The sequence below is a fragment of the Vulpes vulpes genome, chromosome 5 (genome assembly GCF_048418805.1).
Source record: "Vulpes vulpes isolate BD-2025 chromosome 5, VulVul3, whole genome shotgun sequence".
Classification (NCBI taxonomy): Eukaryota; Metazoa; Chordata; class Mammalia; order Carnivora; family Canidae; genus Vulpes; species Vulpes vulpes.
Window position 1 is genome coordinate 92,854,071 of NC_132784.1, and position 19,972 is coordinate 92,874,042.

The following is a 19,972-nucleotide window of genomic DNA, read 5'->3' on the forward strand; positions in this document are numbered from 1 at the left end:
TTGCCCCACTTGCTAGAAGCCCAAGTCCCTGGGAAATCCCTGAGCCATCCCAGGACAATGAGGACCGTGGTGGTTCGGCCCAATCTCAAGTCCCTGTTCTGAGGACTGTACTCTGGAGAGAATCTAGTAAGAAAATTGAGGGGAATCCCACAGATGGTGCCAATGATGTTGATCTGGCCTTTTGCAAAGTCCTAAGCTCGGGGCTACCCCCACTAAGTAAGCTTCACTGATGGGTCCTCCTCATCAGAGAAAGTGTGTCTTCGTGGATGTAGGTCCAATAAGGCTAGCTAACACTGATGATCAAGAAGAATTTTCTGTAGCCCCAGACTCCAGATGGCCAGATTATTTCTATAGAGGTCAGGTGTCTTCCAATCTTCCCGTGAAGACTGCCATCATCTCCTGTGGCAACACGCAACAGACCCCATCAGCTTTGTTGGGGGGACAGTGAGGCCTTACTCACTAGCTCCTTCCATAACTGCTCAGCAGCAGATTTCAACCAACAGTCACCACAGTTATCTAACCTGAGCAGCGGCACAGGCTGCACACCTATGATCCCTTCAAACAGTTTGGGTCTAATGGAAAAGTAGGGCACTGGGGCAGAGGCGAGGTCCACAAAGCCTTGAATCTATCAACACAACCTACAGACCATCAATTTTTGAAGACGCTTCAAACTCAGGCACTTTGGGTCAAGTTTCGTTTCTTAATATCCCCTGGAAAATCTACAATGAGCGCACATAATGCTTTTTATAGAAAATCTGAGGTATGGAAGAGTACAAAATTCAAATGCCAAAGAGATTTTACCTCAGCGGCCTCTGCAGTGAAGTGTAGCGGGAGAACCAAGGGAATTCAACAGCATGTGCCAGCCAGCCTTCACCTGCCCCGGACCCTCCAGGCTGACCACGGTATTGGAGGAGGTCCCAGTTTTGCCCAAAGAATCCCACATAAAAGCTATGATCGGTTGTCTTGAAATTCAGACATCTGAGGAGTTCTCAGACACCCAGTTTCACCCTATGCGATGTACAGCCTCCTCCACAAGCTCCAAACCACACAGCAGCCAGTCCATGAAACTCGATGCAGCCCTTCTGAGGAAGTTGTGGAAGCAAACCACAACGCACCTCCCACCCTTCGATTTTTTTTTTTTTTTAAAGATCCTGCTCCTCAGCACCCTCTGGTTTAATCTGGCCATTGCAGTTATGGAGATTTCCATTTAGGAAAAGGTTAACTAACAGGGCCAGAGGAGAAAATGGGAGGAAGGAACTATAATTTACATGGGGAAATTTGCACTGCACAGTCATGACAAGCTGGTGAGATGTGTGCATTATCCTTGCAGTTGTTCTGTGTGTGTGTGTGTGTGTGTTGTCAGAAAAGGTACCATTCCCCCTGGTCTGATACACTGAAGTCTCTAGACCCTTTAAAGGATGAAGCTGTTAAAACAGCTGCCTCCCTCTAAGGCTCATCAACTCACACACCTAATAAAAACAAAGCAGAAAATAAAAGTCCAGTTTAAGCACCCTGCTCTTCCAAGATAGAGGTTCTAGCTTTACTGAGGTCAGTACCTCATTTAACCTTGTCAGCAAAGTGAGTAGGAATAAACTCCTAACAGGACCTAGAGACTGGTATCCACTCTTGCTAGGAGCTTAAAACACTGACTTCTAATACTGACGTATCTATTTTTACATACAGTTCAAAATCTCACTGCAAACTATTCAGTGTTTTGAGAATTTTAGGAAATAAAAATGACTGAGTCGGGATCCCTGGGTGGCGCAGCGGTTTGGCGCCTGCCTTTGGCCCAGGGCGCGATCCTGGAGACCCGGGATCGAATCCCACGTCGGCTCCCGGTGCATGGAGCCTGCTTCTCCCTCTGCCTGTCTCTCTCTCTCTCTCTCTCTCTCTCTCTCTCTGTGACTATCATAAATAAATAAAAATTTAAAAAAAAATTTAAAAATGACTGAGTAAACTTTCTGACATTTGATTTTGACTCTCATTTAGACAAGTTTGAAGTACAGCTGAGAGACATCACTGCTACTGTAAAATCTAACAGCTGTAAAATCTAACAACAGTTCATGGTGTCTCTGACAGAAACCCAAGTGGGCCAGAGATAATTACTTAACTGCTAGTGATCACATCAACTATAACTAAAAGTTGATTAAAGAGAGAAACGTTCATTTTCAAAAACTTTTAAATGATTTACATGGCATACACGTACTATGACACGTACAAACTTGTCTAAAGCAAATGATTAATTACTGGCAGGTTCTGAAGAAGCTAGTAGACTATGTCCTAGAGTATTTGAATTAATTCAAGATGTCTGGCCATACTTAATTTTTAAATTTTTTTTCTGGCCACATTTTATTTATATTTATCTTAAGTAGGCCTCACACTCAGCGTGGAGCCTGATGCAGGGCTTGAACTCTCCACCCTGAGACAAGACCTGAGCTGAGATCAGGAGTCGGACGCTTAACCAACTGAGCCACCCAGGCACCCCTGTGGCCACATTTTAAATCACCCTGAAGCATTTCAGCTCTTCAAGCCAGAAAAATCTATTTAAACTTAAGCCGTGCTTTTCTCTAGTGGCATCAGCTTATACAAGAAGTAGGTTATAGAGGGATCGCTTTTATTTACATTAATCAATTACTGACCTGCCATCTTTGCTGGCAATGGCCATGTAACTTTTCCCAGCTATTTAAAAATATATATAGAAAGTGAAGCCTTGAGTGGATTGAATGTGGAAGTGCTGATTCTCATTGGAACACCATAAATACTACTGTTGGGGAGAAAACATTGGTGTTCAGTGTTCTGTGTTGGCTGTAAAAACCTACAATCTAAGTCTAACACGTATGAGGTGGGATATGAATGAGTCTGCTTTAGCTTCCCTATGGAAGGGAATTCAGGTTCATACGAATGACAGCAGGTCAACCTCCAACAAGGATCTGTCACACACCGCAGTCATGTGTCCCCATCAGCACAGATGGGGTCACACGCTGAAGTTGAAATTTTAAAGCAAGAGGGAAAAAAACCTGCAAACAACCACTGGTGTCTCTGAGTCTATTGACCTAGCTGCAGGAAATCCAGAGCACTGTATTCACTAAAGCAGTGCTCACATATAGACCATTTTCCAAAAGTCAACAATGAATAGAATTGGACTCAATTTGATCACTATTTTCCAAACAAGAGACCATCTGGCCTATACCCACAAGTATTTGACAGGAAATTAAAACTGTTCTGTCCCCCAATAAACTCCCTCAATCATAAAAACGTGACAAATAATCTCCTATCTGGAAAAACATCTCACCTTCTTCCTTAACATGATGGTACTACTGACAATTTTTTAATTATTACTTCTAGACTACTGACTACTGACTGACAGGGGGAGAACCACCACCTCTGGAATTAGAACAAATAAAGACAAGACGCTACAAACAGGACTGTATAAAGCAAGCTTGTATTTCTGGTTATCTGTCTGGCTCTCTAATTTGAGGCAAAATAAAACAAACCTAGAAGCAAATATAGGCAAAGAAATTAATTAAACCAGGGGTTCTTATCCTTTTTGGAGGTCACAGACCTCTACAGGAATCTGCTGAAAGCTATGGGCATCCTCCCCACAAAAACATTCATATAGTATTTTGCATATACATGGATTCCCTGAAACCTCTTCATGGGTCCAACGTTAAAAGCCACCGAATTAAGCCAAATTCTGGTGTAGTTAGCCCATGGCAGCAGCCTAACACTGAGAAAAGTCGGCCAGTGGGAAAAGGAGGGAAAGAAGGAAAGGGTACTGCAGTTACACGGAGTCAGGGGCTGTACAGAGCAAGGCCGCGAAGCAAGCCAGACAGTGCTCCCAATGTGTCCTTACCTGCCAACGGCTGGCTGAGCTCCGCCTGCACTTTACCCTTCGCTGATCCTTCCAGAGGTAAACCTCTGTCCCCTTTGTAGAGTTTCGGTTTAAATGGAGAATCTTTCTCTTTACCTTTTGATCCTTTAGGCCGGCCTGCTTGCTTCTTCTTGGATTTGCCATCCCCCTTCACACCCAGTAGTGGATGGACTTCTGTAAAAGGACAGAGAGGCACGGGAAGGGATCCACATACCGCCCACCCCAGCACCCCAACTAGGCACAGGACACATACCATTACTCCCTGGGAGCATAATGCTGCCCTCATGTCCCAGACTCATTAAAACCAGGAGAAAAGTATGCGCTTACTAATTATAAAACTTGAAAAGAATGGCCCTTGAATGAGAAATAGTTGCTTGGTCAAAGGGCACGAGTGGCCTGTACGGTTCATATTATAGCAGCTCTAAACCAAAACAGAAGCTGAGAGACACACTGGCAACATAGTAACATATCCAAGCCAGACCAGGAATGCACACACGCATTGTGTGTGTGTGGTGGGTGAGAGTAGAAAGGAAATGGGGCTTTGCATCCAAGCCAACCAGGGTAACAATCCTGACTCCCCCATTTCCCGAGACCTTGGGCAAGTCACTGGACCTCTCAAAGCCTAAATTTTCTCCTTTGTAAAGCAGAGATAATAAAACAACTGTGGAGCCGATGTAAAACTCACCAGTGACACATAAAGAATAGTGCCTGAAACAATACAGGCACACTATCAAATGACATCAAGGAAATGCATAATTAAGTAACTATGGGGGATCCCTGGGTGGCGCAGCGGTTTGGCGCCTGCCTTTGGCCCAGGGCGTGATCCTGGCGACCCGGGATCGAATCCCACATCGGGCTCCTGGTGCATGGAGCCTGCTTCTCCCTCTGCCTATGTCTCTGCCTCTCTCTCTCTGTGACTATCATAAAAAAAAAAAAAAAAAATTAAGTAACTATGGTCAGCTAAAGGGAGAGAAGGATGTTCAACAGTAAATATACACACATACATACACTCCCAGACTTATCCCCAAGAAGTAATGAATGATAAAGGCTTCCAGAGTCAGACTGTAAAAGCAAGTAGGAAGAATCAAAAGATTATCCAAGTCTGACTGGTACTTCACCACTTGATAAAACCACTCCACTCTACAGAAAAAAAAAAGAATGGTATAATGAAACACACTCTGAGCCAGAAGTCAGAGGGTGTCACGTTGTCATTTAGGCAAGTACTAGAAGGCACAATTTCTCCAATTTAAAAGAGAAAGCAGATGAAATTACATTACAAACTTGTAAGGCACTATTAAAAACAACAACAACAACAACTCAGGAAATTTCCTTCAAGGTAAAATCACTCAAATGGGAAATTACCAGACAGTGCCGGAGAGTAAAAAGTGGTATCTATCAGGCAACAGGGAAAAGACACAGCCCTTACCATCATTAGGTACTCCTTGAAGTTCTATATTGGTTGTTTTGGGCTTCTTCTTCGGTGGCTGGGACCCATCTGCTGAAGACTGCCTCTTCTTCTCTGAACTAGCCCCTTCATCCATCAGGGAGGTTTGGACCGCATCCGGTGGGGGGCCATAAGGATTTTCTTCTGGATCTTCTACCTCAGGGGCAATGGGTAAATATAATAGAGCCTTTGAATCTTCCAGCTCTTCATCACTATTTGGATCAGGATCAGGCAAGGGATTGGAAAAAAGAGGAGACAGTTGCTTAAACCATGAACCCTTCCTCTAGGGCAGAATCACCTATATTAACCCATAAGCAACAAGTATGGATCTAGAACTTTAAGAAAGCCAAAATGAGTAAAAGGAAATCAGACAATGAATAACAAAGCCATAGTAAAAATAAATGGTATAAATGAATTATTTCAGTTTTTCTTAAGATTTTCTATCAGGGGAAAAGAGAAGGGACATCTGGTATACCAAAGGAATTATTTATCACTTTGAACTAATGAATGGAGGACAGCCAGGGGAGGTGAGCAGTACATCACAGCTGGAGGAGGAGGAGGAGGAGTAGCAGCAGCAGCAGCACCCCGCAGCCATGCCTACAGAGGGGACTCACCTGCTACAGAAGGCAGCAATAGGGTCCACACTGGTGACATCCACTTCCTCATCCTCTGCAGCATCAGCCCCTGCAGGGCAGAAACGCAGCACAGGTGTGAGATAAAGGAAAAGACGGCTTTTTTACTTGCAGCCTAATGATTTCTCTAAACTGAAATTCCAGAGAAACAAAGGAGGAAAACCAAACTCAATCATTGCAAAAGTCTGTGCTGACTCTCCAACCCATGCTGGGCACTGGGGATACAGCGACAACCCAGAAAGCCACATGCAGTTCTTCAGTAAAAACTCTACACCCTAACCAGGAAGACAGATATCAACAAGTAATTTCAATTCCATACGCTGTGATGTGCTGAGGAGGAGAAATAACTTAGGTGAGTTTAGAAAGGTTTCACCCAACACAATCCAGCAACATCAATATAATCCAGAACAGGCTGCTTCCCTGATGACCTGCCTAGAACACAGGGGGCATATATGTTATCTAACATCACACACGTGAGGACCAGCACTTTCAATCTGGAAGAACCAACCTCAATCCCAATTCCCTAATTCCTGGCACCGTCCCATGGTCCAGCAGGCCATGACCTGTGGCATTAATTACTTAGCGAGTAATTAATTCATAACCAGGAATACTAAGGATTCATACACATGAACCCCTTTAGATATAAAGCCCTGTGTTAGGGCAGCCCAGGGTGTGATCCTGGAGACCCTGGATAAAGTCCCACATCAGGCTCTCTGTATGGTGCCTGCTTTTCCCTCTGCCTGTGTCTCTGCCTCTCTCTCTCTCTCTCTCTCTCTCTCTCTGTGTCTCTATGAATAAATAAATAAAACCTTTAAAAATAAATAACTAAAGCCCTGTGTTAGACAACCATGGGGATTGAAAAGCCAAATCTTTATTCTAAAGGAGCTTCCTATCTAAATCGTTCAGAAAACAAGATTTAAAAATAACAATGAGGGGGCACCTGGATGGCCTAGTTGGTAGAGCAGGTGACTCTTGATCTTGGGGTCATGAGTTCGAGCCCCACTATTGGCACAGAGTTTACTTAAAAATCAAATAAACAATGATCATTATCACACTCATAATCAAAAATAACATTTGAATGCTTACCCTGGCCTAGGCACTACACTGAGAGCCTTACAGGAATTCTCTCATTTATTCCCCACCACCTTATTTTACAGATAAGGAAAATCAGGTTTGGAGAATAAGCATTTTGCCCAAGGCAGTTGGACTCCAGAGCTGTGCTGTTTACCTTCATCGTACTGTCATACCTGATATAGGCTGAGCACCCAGCACGGCCAGCTGACCATCTACAATTCATCAGGAAACACGGAGAAATGGCAAAAGAGCTGCTGAACCCTAGTAAAAATGCCCACTGTATGCAGAGACTCTCAGAACACTGTCAAAACCATGTAGGCTTGAAGAAAAGAAACTGCAGTCCAGAAATATTACCTGTCTGCTCAGGCTCACTCTTATCTTCATCTTCAATATCAAACTCTGATTCCCTTTCCTCATATTCCACATTTTCATCCAGCTCCTTGAAATCTGGTGCAAACGCACTCCAATTTTCCTATGCCACAAATGAAACATACTACTTAACCATATGAGAAACAACAGTGTGTAAGCTAGCCGTCACTGATTTAAATGACAGATCAGAGCACTGAAGACTCAACTCTGAGGTTTTATTTGGCAAATAATAAAAATCAGGTACCTATAGGTTTTACTGTCTTAAAGTATTTAGATATTAAATGTTCCAAGTTATTAACTATAGTTGTTTCATGAGAACTGCCATCTTTAATCTTTTTAAGATGTACTTATCAGGTAAAATGTTATCTTAGGGGTACACGATTATGATCATGATTAAAGGTGTTCAAAATAAAAATAAGATCTAAAACAGAGATGAGCTGAAAATAAGAAAAGCAAAAGAAAACTCTCTCAGGGAACAGAAAAATATAACAAAGTACCCCAGACTTTCTCCCTGAAGACGGAGGTAGCAAATCAAGCTTTGGACCAAGATCTTCCCATCAAAATAAAGCAAAACTGAATCAATTTAATTAGGTTACAAGAATCACATGCAAAAGAAATTAAACAGATCATTTTTAGCTTACTATCTATAAGGCTCTCCGCTATAAACAGAGGATATTTACCTTCTAAGCCAGTTAAACCAGAAAAATACTTACTACTTGATTTTGTGCCCAGATAGATACCACTCCACTTGAAATGGATGCTATGATGGGTCGAACAGGATGCCACTAAATGCAAGGAAGGAAAGAAAAATCAGCTCTAAGAATGGATCCGAGATTACATGTTTCACATCAGTCACAAGGGCAACCTCTCCTACTTACAGCTACATCCAAGAGAAGTTCTCCTCTTGTCCCATGGAGAATCTTCACCAGGTTGCCAATGCTCTTCTCCCAGATGTACAAGGCATGCTGCCGAGCTGAACCAGCCACGATATATTCCCCATCCCCAGAGAAACAACATTTCTTCCATGGGGTCCTAAAGGACAAAGAGAGGACCCAAGGAGAACCAGAAGCTGAGTTCAGCTCATGAACTCCCCTGCATTCTCCTAGGTGGTGATACATACCTATTTACCAAATCCTGTAACTTCTGCATGGGTTCAGGCTCTCCATCTCTTCCACAAGTTAAGATTTCTCTGCCATCATAAACTCGGATTATTCGATCTGCTGTGTTAATTAAAAAGCAACTAGAGGAGGGATAAAGACATTAACACAAGAGGTCAGAAATCAGTTTCTGTTAACATTTTCTACCTGTTATTTAGAACAGTACCACAGAACTAACTACTCCACTGAGAAGACTCAGTGACAGGCTAGCTTACTTATGTATTTACTTGTCACCTTCCAAAGCGAAATAGAAGCTAAAGTGAAAACATGTTCTATACTTTCTGTGTATCCCTGAACCCTATATACACAAACTGATCTTCAGTATTTTTTTAATCTTTAGTATTTGATTGAAATTCAAGATCTCCGGGGATCCCTGGGTGGCGCAGCGGTTTGGCGCCTGCCTTTGGCCCAGGGCGCGATCCTGGAGACCCAGGATCGAATCCCACGTCAGGCTCCCAGTGCATGGAGCCTGCTTCTCCCTCTGCCTATGTCACTGCCTTGTCTCTGCCTCTCTCTCTCTCTGTATGACTATCATAAATAAGTAATAATAATAAAAAAGCAATTTAAAAAAAAAAAAAAAAGAAAAAAAAGAAATTCAAGATCTCCAAAATGAAACCAGCTTGCTGAATTCACAAACTTACGTAGTAAGACGTACAGTGAGTACTTCATTTCTTTGGCCCATTTTATACGTGACATATTCTTTCTAACAAGTTGATAAACTAAATATGTCATTTTAAAATGTTAAACTTTCTACTGTTACATTGGAAATCTGTCCAAAATGTTAAGTTATTTCACTACCTTCCTACAGACTTCACTAGGCTTTTCTTAATTCAAGAGAACTTTGAACATGAATGTCCTCTAAGTACACGTGGGTGCTCCTATACAAGATAAGAGGACTGTTACCTGCCTTCCTGACACTGACAACTTAATTCTTCTCATTTCTGTTGACCTATCTACTTCTAGCTGGGCAACCATACTTATCAGAAAAACATCTGAAAGCAAGAGAGTACATACGTTTTGTGTAAATAGAGTGTATGTTTAATTATGTGAATTCTGTGACCTCAGTTCTGATTACTAAAATAGCTCATCTTTACCCAGTACATATATATGCCAGACATTTTATTTCTAAGCACATACCACCCAGATATCTTTTCTGTAAAGGAACTGCCTAGTAATTGCCAGAAAAGAGGATGTGATTGCTGGTTCAACGCAATAAAATTGTATTAATTTAAGACTTAAGAATCAAATACTGACAGTTTCTAGTTATTTTTAAGTAAACTTTCTTAAAGATTTAAGTATAATATACACAAAAACTGTGAATCTCAATGTATTTTTGCATTCTACTCACTTTTAAAACTGTCCCTAAAAAGACAAGGTCTCACCTCCCCTTCCGTGCAAATTCTATGGACTTAATAGCTGTGGTATTGCTTGTTCCAGTTGTTACTCTGAAGGAAGCAACAAGATCCTGAGAATCTGTTTTTAGGACCAAAATCTAAAGTTCAAAGGAAAAAAAAAAAATTAAGTATTTTGATAACTTACAGTAATTAGATCTGGCTTCCATTTCTAAAGCTGAGCAGAGACTGGGTAAAAATATAAACACCTCATATATTCAACCTGATTAATTGATTCAACCTGATTAATTACCTTTTAATTCTTCAAATAAAGGATCATCTCTTTATTCTAAAAATACAACATTAGGAGTGGTTGGGTAGTTCAGTCAGTTAAGCATCTGCCTTTGGCTCAGGTCATGATCCCAAAGACCTGCATCAGGCTCCCCACTCAGAGGGAAGTCTTCTTTCCAGATGTCCTCAGCCCCTGCTTATGGTCACTTGTGCACTCTATCGCTCTCTCAAATAAATAAAATCTTAAAAAAAACTACAACGTTTAGTGTTATTCACAATAGTCAAAATGTGGAAGCAACCCAAGTACCATCAACAGATGAGTGGATAAAAGGGGGTAAATGACTACAGTGGAATATATTCAGCTGTGAAAAGGAGGGAAATTCTGGCACATGCTGTGCATGAAGGAATCTTCAGGACATCAGGCTAAGTGACATAAACCAGTCACAAAAAGATATTGTAGGAGTCCACTTACATGAAGTACCTAGGGTAGCCAAATTTATACACACAGAAAGAATGCTGGTTGCCGCCAAGAGGTAGGAAGGAGCAAGGAATAGGAGGTTCCCTCTTAACAAGTACAGAGTTTTAGTTTCATAAGATGAAAACAATTCTGGAGACACATGGTAGTGATAGGTACACAATGTGAATGTACTCAATACTACTAAACTATGCACTTAAGAATGCTTAAGACGGGGTGCCTGGGTGGCTCAGTTGGTTAAGCATCTGCTTTTGGCTCAGATCATGATCCCAGGGACCTGGGATGGAGCCCGGCATCAGGCTCCCTGCTCCATGGGAAGGCTGCCCTCTGCCCCTCCCCCTGCTTGTCCTCTCTCTCTCTCTCTCACAGTCTCCCTCACTCTCTCTCAAGTAAATAAAATCTTAAAAAGAAAAAGATGGGGGATCCCTGGGTGGCTCAGCGGTTTAGCACCTGCCTTCGGCCCAGGGCGTGATCCTGGAGTCCCAGGATCGAGTACCACATCGAGCTCCCTGCATGGAGCCTGCTTCTCCCTCTGCCTGTGTCTCTGCCTCTCTGTGTCTCTCATGAATAAATAAATAAAATCTTAAAAAAAAAAAAAAAAAAGAAAAGAAAAGAAAAGAAAAAGAAAAAGATGGTTAAGACCATAGACTTTTTGTTGTGTATTTTACCACAATTTCCAAAAATGGCCACTTTCTAAGATAGCCATGCAATTATACTAGCCTATATGCTCCAATCATCATTAAAAAAAAAAAAAAAAAAATCAAACTGCCTAATGGAACTACAAACTCTAAGCTTAAAAGGGACCTTAGAAGAGTACCTGAGTAGCTCAGCTGGCTAAGTGTACAACTCTTGGTTTCAGCTCAGGTCATGATCTCAAAGTCCTGAGATAATGCCCAGCGTCGATTCCCACACTCAGCAGAGTCTGCTTTACTCCCTTTCTCACGCTCTCCTTCTCCCCCTGGCCCTACCACCCCATCTGACCCCTCGGCTTGCACATGCACATATACTCTCCCTAAAATAAATAAGTAAATCTTTAAAAAAAATCAAAGCAAAATAGGGACCTGAGAGCTCAGCTAACCTAACTTCTTACTCTACAAGACTACAGGTTAAGCTGGCCTGAATTTTAAATATTTACAGAACTAGGCATTAAGACATTCTGATCAGATGTGTTCCATTTTATACTATGACTTTTAAATTTTATAAATGAGTAATGGCCCTTCCTTATTAGCAAAAGGCCCCTCCACCCTTTCTAAGCCAAGTAGTCTCTGATCACTCTAAATAAAAACAACAGGGTGGCTCAGTGGGTGAGCATCTGCCTTTGGTTCAGGGAGTGATCCTGGGGTCTGGGATCAAGTCCCGCATCAGGCTCCTTGCGGGAAGCCTGTATGTCTCTGCCTCTCTCTCACTGTCTCTCTCATGAATAAATTAAATCTTTAAAAAAAAAAAAAAAAAGAACAGGGCGCCTGGGTGGCTCAGTCGGTTAAGCATCTGTCTTTAGCTCAGGTCATGATCCCAGAGTCCCATGGCCGGCTCACTGCTTGGCGGGGGGGGAGCCTGTTTCTCCCTCTCCCTCTCCCATTGCTTGTGCATGCTGTCAAATAAAATCTTTAAGAAAAAATTTTTTTAATAAATCAATCAAAAAAACTATTATGAAGGCATGTGAGAAAAAATAGGTCACATTTGCCACAGGTAGGAGACAGGCTTAGTCCAGGGATAAAAGATATTTCAAAGAAAGCAGAACAAGTAAACACAAAATAAGTCACTGCACAGGATGACTGATGCCTATTGCTTTGCTTGCAGGCTTACCTTGCCTTTTGCATTTCCTGTATAGATATATTCCCCTCTTCTATCAAAAGATGCAACCACGTTCAAATCGGAGTCGTCATCTACCGGCAGAACAACATGCTTGGAATCTGAAAGGGTCAACATGACAGGAGCAGATTTCATGGGACACACGAGAACCTTGTTCCTGTTTAAAAATATGAATAATACATTGGCTGTTGCTTTGGTATCAAAAGGCTGATTCTCTTGCCCTTTTCCCTGATCTGTTGCTATCTCCATCACCTATCCCGGCCCAAGCAAACTTAAAACAGTAGAAAGCCTAAAATCCAAATGTTTAATAACAGGGAAACAACTGAATATAGCTACCGAATCCTAGCTTAACAAAACAAAATGTAATCATAAAAAATAAATACGAAGAAGTAGCAAGCCAGTAGAAATATGTATGCAATAAAGTAAAAAGGCAAAATGCTAACTAAAATGATGTAAAGGGATGCCTGGGTGGCTCAGTGATTGAGCATCCCGGGATCGAGTCCCACATTGGGCTCCCAGCATGCCTGTGTCTCTGCCTCGCTCTGTCTCTCATGAATAAATAAAATCTTTAAAATAAAATAAAATGATGCAAAAATACATTACTTATGTACATCTCATATGTATATAATGTGCTTTATGAACTATAAAGCACTAGATAATAAACATTATGCTTAAAGAGAGCGTGACTACTAAAGAGCCAAGAGAAATGAAGACAGTTATGTCTGGGTAATGGAATGGTGTGTAACTCTTTCTCTTAAATGTGGTTTTAAATGTAGCTGTATTTATTTCTTTATTTAAATGAGTTTTAATATTGAACTATTTCCCTCTAAAGAAATTCAAATAACTGGGGAGGTGGAGCAGGCAAAAAGCTCCAGGTCAAGGACCAGTTATTATTCTCATTCCTATCTCTGCCCACTTCCAAAGTCTTAATATTGCCCAGTTTTTAATTATATAATAACACTCTCCTTAAAATCTATTCAGTAAAGCCAACTTAAAGAGAAACATTATTTTAGGTAGAAGAGTTGAAGAGATGTGTGCTTTTGCCTCCTAAACCTTACACTGAACTTGTCATGAGCCTGGAGCTAGGCCACAAAGAATCAGACCCTGCCCCAGGAAAGAACAGTGCCAGTGAAACATACTGATCTCGTGGATGGTACTGGACTTTTAGGATGGGTGAAGGGAACCGAAACCTCTGGTCGCAGTCGCCTGAAAGAACATCCCACTGTGACACTATGTTATCAGTGGAAGCACTCACGAGCTTATGACCATCTCGACTCCAGCTGAAAAAAAAAAAAGAGAAATTAGTACATATCCTAAGTTAAAGTACACTGTACCACTCTTATGGATAAAAATACATGAGTTGCACATCCTGCCCTTGTTGCAGGTATCAACACTATTTCTTTCTTTCTTTTTTTTTTTTTTTTACATATACTCAAATCCACAAGCTTTTCCAACTAAACAGTAAAAGAATGTTTTCATGACATTTTTGTATGTAGTAATAAAAGCTCTTAATAGTTAAGATAATACTACAAGTGGCCCCAGGAATAAAAGATTCAAACATTAAGAGTCTACAATCCAAAAAAAAAAAAAAAAAAAGTCTACAATCTGCTAGCCCTTAAATGTTGAAATGTTGATGCAACAACTGGGGTCGGCAGGCAGTATCTGAGCTTTCTGAAGGTTGTCCCAGAAATAGCACCATCACAATGTAAAAAAAAAAAACAATAAAAATTAGTACTTGTTATTTAAAATAACTAAAAAAGGAGGGGGATCCCTGGGTGGCTCAGCGGTTTAGCGCCTGCCTTCGGCTCAGGGCATGATCCTGGAGTGCCGGGATCGAGTCCCGCATCAGGATCCCTGCATGGAGCCTGCTTTTCTCCCTCTGCCTGTGCCTCTCTCTGTGTGTGTCTCTCATGAATAAATAAATAAATAAAATCTTTAAAAACAAAGCAAAACAAATAAAATAACTAAGAAAGGAATTAATTCCTCCTGCTAATAAGTACAGCTAAAGACTCTGGACAACATACATAAACACAAAAAAAACTCTGGAGGGCAGAGCAAGGACAGACTGGCTAGAGATTACAGGATATGAGGAATGACACAGGATTTTCTTTATGCCTTATACATCCCAGACTGAATGATGGAGAAGCCAACAGTCCAGTTACACCAACAGGCTCACAGAAATAAAGCCTCAAGACAAGCCTGCTTTCACTAGCCACAGGATCAGGAAAGGACAGCTCACAGAGACAGAAAACTTTTAGGCAATAATTACTATACTCTAGCAACCAATGTGGAAAAAAGTGTAGTTCCACCTTCATCCCAATCAACAAAGTCTAAATAGAGTCTAGAACTTCACTATTGCCTATTTACAGAAAGGCACCTTTCCCCACTAATTGCACTATTGTCAAAGAAAGCTCAGTGGCAGCCAGATGTTCATACCCACCAGTCTGTAATGAGGACTCCCACTGCTGTGTTAGTGGAGCCCACATGGAGAACAGGAACAAGGCACTTCTACCCTTCCAGCCAGGATGGTATCAGCCTAGGCGGTCAGTGGGGAGCCTGAACTTCCAACCCCACCTAACATATTGAAGCCAAGTAAGAAGCCTGGACTTTCCACCCATCTGGCAATTAACAAGATGGCACCCTCTCTTCTTTGCTGGCAAGAGGAGGCCAGCTAAAACACAAGATTTAAAAAAGCCCCACAGTCTCACAGCACAACACCCAAAATGTTAGTTTTCAAAAGAAAATCACTGTCAATCCAAAACAAGTGTTGTATTTTTTTTTTTTTTTTTTTTTTTAAGATTTTATTTATTGGGCAGCCCGGGTGGCTCAGCGGTTTAGCGCCGCCTTTAGTCAGGGCCTGATCCTGGAGACCTAGGACGAGTCCCACATCGGGCTCCCTGCCTGGAGCCTGCTTCTCCCTCTGCCTCTCTCTCTCTCTGTGTGGGTCTCTCATGAATAAATGAATAAAATCTTAAAACAACAACAACAAAAAAGATTTTATTTATTTAGTCATGAGAGAGACACAGAGAGAGGCAGAGACACAGGCAGAGGGAGAAGCAGGATCCATTCAGGGAGCCTGATGCGGGACTCAATCCCGGGACTCCAGGATCATGCCCCAAGCTGAAGGCAGGCGCCCAACCGCTGAGCCACTCAGGTATCCCAGAAAAGAAGTTTCAAAAGAAAATCCCTATCAATCCAAAACTAGAAGACAAACCATGAGAGACTCCTAACTTTGGGAAACAAAGGGTTGCTGAAGGGGAGGTGGATGGGGAATGGGGTAACTGAGTAACAGGCATTAAGGGTGGCAAATGATGAGATGAACACTGGGTGTTATAGTGTATGTTGGCAAACTGAATTTATATTAAAAAAAAAATTCAAGAACGAAAATCATTGCAACTTGAAAGAGAAAAGAGAGATAACATTGATGTTAGAATTATTTGACAAGGATTTTAATGCAGTCATCATAAATATGTTTCCATAAGCAATTATGAAAATGCTTGAAATAAGTGAAAAATAAACAAAAAGTCTTAGCAAAGAAATAAAAGATACAGAGAAGACCAGAAATGGGAATTTTAGAAATGAAACACAGAACTAAAATAAGAAACCCAATAAACAGGTTCAGCAGCCAATGAAGAAAAAAGAGGAAAGAATCAGTGAACTGGAAGATGGAATAACTCAAATTCTATGATCAGCAAAAATATCCTTCAGGTATAAAAAAGTGAATCAAGACATTTGGCCAGAAGATCTACCCTCAAAAACTGATTCAAGGAAGTTCTCTAAATGGAAAGGAAATGATAAAAGGAAGAATCTTAGAACATTAGGGAAAAAGAACAATGAAAAGAATAAAAATATAGGAAGATAAGATCAGGGGTTTTTTCCCTTTAGTTTTGACACTTAAACCAAAAATTAGAACACTGTCTTACATGGTGGGTCTGAGTGTATACAGAGGAAATATCTAAGACAATTATATACGAAGGAGAATAAATGGAGGTAAGGTTTCTACACTTCACTTGAATTGGTAAGATTCAACACTTGTAGACTGCAATTAGTTAAGTGTTATAGAATAGAATACCTCATAACCACTGAAAAGTTATACAAATACCCTCAAAAATACAATACAGTAGCTCTCTTATCCATGGGGGATACTAGGACCCCCCAATGGATTCCTAAAGCCACCATAGTATCGAATGCCATGTAGACTGTGTTTTCCTGTAGCTAACATACCTATTATAAAGTTTAATTTACGTTAGGCATAAATTAACAATGAGTGGTAATAAAACAGAATTATAACAAATACTGTAATCAAAGTTATGTGAATGTGGTCTCCCTCTCAAAATCTTTCAGTGCACTCACTCCTCTTGTGATAGTACAAGATGATAAAATCCCTATGTTGAGGACAAGAAGCATGGGGAAAGACGTAGGTATCATGACACAGCATTAAGCTACTACTGGCCTTCTGACAGTATGTCAGAATCATCTGCTGCCTAACTGTGGTTGACCACAGGTAACTGAAACCACAAAAAGGGAAACCACAGATAAGGGGGACTATTACAGATAAAGTGAAATTCTAAAAAATGTTCAAGAAAGCCACATGAAGGCGGGGGGGGGGGGACAAAAATAAATAAATAAAATTTTAAAAAGAAAAAAGAAAAACATGGGGCAGCTCCAGTGGCGCAGTGGTTTAGCGTCGCCTGTAGCCCGGGGTGTGATCCTGGAGACCTGGGATCAAGTCCCACATCAGGCTCCCTGCATAGAGCCTGCTTCTCCCTCTGCCTGTGTCTCTGCCTCTCTCTCTCTTGTGTCTCTATGAATAAATAAATAAAATATTAAAAAAAAAAAAAAAAGAAAAAAGAAAAACAGAAGGGAGGAGGAAACCCACAACCAGTATTTACTCAAATTTTACAATGAAGCGAAGTTGCTACTGAGGAACTTAGCTGGTAGTATATCTCCATGGTTAAGAAGGTAGGATCAAGAGTCAGACTTATGCTGAAGCCTAGACATTACCACCTTTTATCTGTGAGATCCTGGGCAAGTTATACACCCTTCCGAGCTTCAATTTCCTCACCTACAACATAGGAGCAATAATATTACCTACCCAGCAGAAGACTATTGACAGAATTAAGATCAGTATATATAAAACTCCTAGTCAATGCCTGATACATCATGAGTGCTCAAAAAACATTAACAATTATTTGTGTCAGAGACAAGATGAATGTATTTCCAGACTTGGAATTCAAGGAGCAAAAGCAAGAGTAAAATAAGGAAGCGAATATAAAGGGATGAAGTTCAAGTCTGCATACCAAAGAACTCTGGAACCTCTCTCATACTGCAAGAACACTTGCAGTCATGCTTATCCCTCAGGATCCTTCTAGAGAATGTGAATCTAATAAGAGATGAGGCATAAAGATGCCCTTCTGTTAGGATTCACAACAAAAAGCCAGAGATCCACCCATTTCAGCAAATGATAGGAGAGTAACAGGGTGAGCTAACACTTGCATACACTGTAACAGTATGTATCATAAGTAGCAAAATTAACAAACCAAAAAAGTAACATATACATGTTGTTTAGATATATGAAAATAATTATCAGGACAAAAAAAATGAAAGCACACAGGGAACCAGACCATACTGGGAGTGGGGACAAACAAAGGAGAGCTTTTTTCTTTCTTTCTTTTTTTTTTTAAGATTTTATTTATTTGAGAGAGAGAGAGAGAGAGAGAGAGAAAGAGAGGCTGCTGAGTGTGCATAAGAAGGGCTGGGTAGAGGAGCAGAGGGAGAAGCATATGACTACTGAACAGAATGTTACCTATCATTCCATTTTGTTCTTTCAACTGAACAGAATGTTACCTATCATTCCATTTTGTTCTTTGAACCATCTTGTGCTATAATATCCTTTTCTCTTTTTCCCATAGCAAGCTTGCATTTCTGTTAAAATAGAAGAGAATCGGGATCCCTGGGTGGCGCAGTGGTTTGGCGCCTGCCTTTGGCCCAGGGCGCGATCCTGGAGACCCGGGATCAAATCCCACGTCGGGCTCCTGGTGCATGGAGCCTGCTTCTCCCTCTGCCTATGCCTCTGCTTCTCTCTCTCTCTCTCTCTCTGTGACTATCACAAATAAATAAAAATTAAAAAAAAAAAAACTCTTAAGAAATAAAAATTAAAAAATAAAATAAAATAAAGAATAAAATAGAGAAGAGAAGAGAAGAGAAGAGAAGAGAAGAGAAGAGAAGAGAAGAGAAGAGAAGAGAAGAGAAGAGAGAGAATTGAATTGAATCTATGGGGTGCCTGGGTGGCTCAGTCAGTTAAAGCCGGATTGGGCTCCCTGCTTAGTGAGGAGTCGGCTTCTGCCTCTGCCCCTCCCTTCACTCATGCTCTCTCTCTGGTTCTCTCTCTCTCTCAAATAAATAAATTTTTTTTTTAAGATTTTATTTATTTACTCATGAGAGACATAGAGAGAAAGAGAGAGAGAGGCAGAGACACAGGCAGAGGGAGAAGCAGGCTCCATGTAGGGAGCCTGATGTGGGACTCGATCCCTGGTCTCCAGAATCATGCCCTAGGCTGAAAGCAGGTGAAACCGCTGAGCCACCCAGGGACCCCCCAAAATAAACAAAATCCTTAAAAAAAAAAAAAAAAAAGAATCTAATTTTTTAAGTGAAATAAGTGAAAACTAAGAGGAGTTCTCCCGCTGAAAAAATATAACAATATACCCAACAATTCCAAACTAAATGAGCAGGCACAAATTAGAAGCTGGGGAAAAAACAAACACAAATACAAGAACTAGAGGCTGAGAATATAGCAGGAAAGCGGCAAAGTTCATAAATCAGCACTTACCGTCTCACAAGGAAGATACTCCTAAAACAAATTTTTGTAACAGAATAAGATGCAACCATGATCTCAAACTTACCATTTCCCCCTCAAGTTTGTATCAGTATCTTCATCCAACCCAGAAATCTGAGGATCATCATAACTTCTGCACTTTGCTCAGACTCCTTATCTGACTAATGACCAGGACTCTTATTTCTCTACCCTCTCTCCTATCTGTACTGCTCAGCCCCATTCTTGCTGCAACTGTGCTCATCATCTCTAGCGGAGATCTCTGCATTTCCCTTATCTTCATTCCGTCTCCTTCAATCTCTTTTCCACATGCTGTTCTAAAGGTTTTTAAAAAAAAAATTAAAAGCTCATCACCTTCCATGAGGATCTCAGTTCACTGACTCTTGCCATATCACATCTCCTACACCACAATCCATCTATCTTGAACTACCTGCAGTTCCCCATCTGATCGTGCTGGTCTTAAAGCTGATGTACCTGTGCCTGCGCAGTGTCCTCTGTGTAGAATACAATTGGTAAACATCTACATACACGTTTGAGGTTAGAAATTATCTCACCTACAAAGCCTTTCCATACTACTGTTCTCCAGTACATGAATCATCACCTCCACTAAATCTAAAAACACAGTTCTTGTACAGGAACCATAAAGCTTCAGTACTTGCACCTACTATGTAATTCATGTTTGCT

At 41.0% G+C, this 19,972-nt stretch overlaps 1 protein-coding gene across 2 annotated transcripts in view; it reads right to left on the reverse strand.

Moving 5' to 3' along the window:
- Positions 1-19,972, reverse strand: part of RBBP5 (RB binding protein 5, histone lysine methyltransferase complex subunit) — a 39,517-nt gene that overhangs the window by 4,041 nt on the left and 15,504 nt on the right. The window contains exons 4-13 of one of the 2 annotated variants that reach the window (XM_072759420.1): positions 13,596-13,736; positions 12,451-12,613; positions 9,930-10,039; positions 8,511-8,630; positions 8,269-8,422; positions 8,104-8,175; positions 7,376-7,493; positions 5,930-5,999; positions 5,298-5,527; positions 3,854-4,045 (exon numbers count right to left, since the gene is read on the reverse strand). In XM_072759420.1, coding sequence (XP_072615521.1) covers positions 3,854-4,045; positions 5,298-5,527; positions 5,930-5,999; positions 7,376-7,493; positions 8,104-8,175; positions 8,269-8,422; positions 8,511-8,630; positions 9,930-10,039; positions 12,451-12,613; positions 13,596-13,736 — 1,370 coding nt within the window. The remainder of the gene's footprint in view (positions 1-3,853; positions 4,046-5,297; positions 5,528-5,929; positions 6,000-7,375; positions 7,494-8,103; positions 8,176-8,268; positions 8,423-8,510; positions 8,631-9,929; positions 10,040-12,450; positions 12,614-13,595; positions 13,737-19,972) is intronic. The other variant, XM_072759421.1, reaches the window with a different exon arrangement.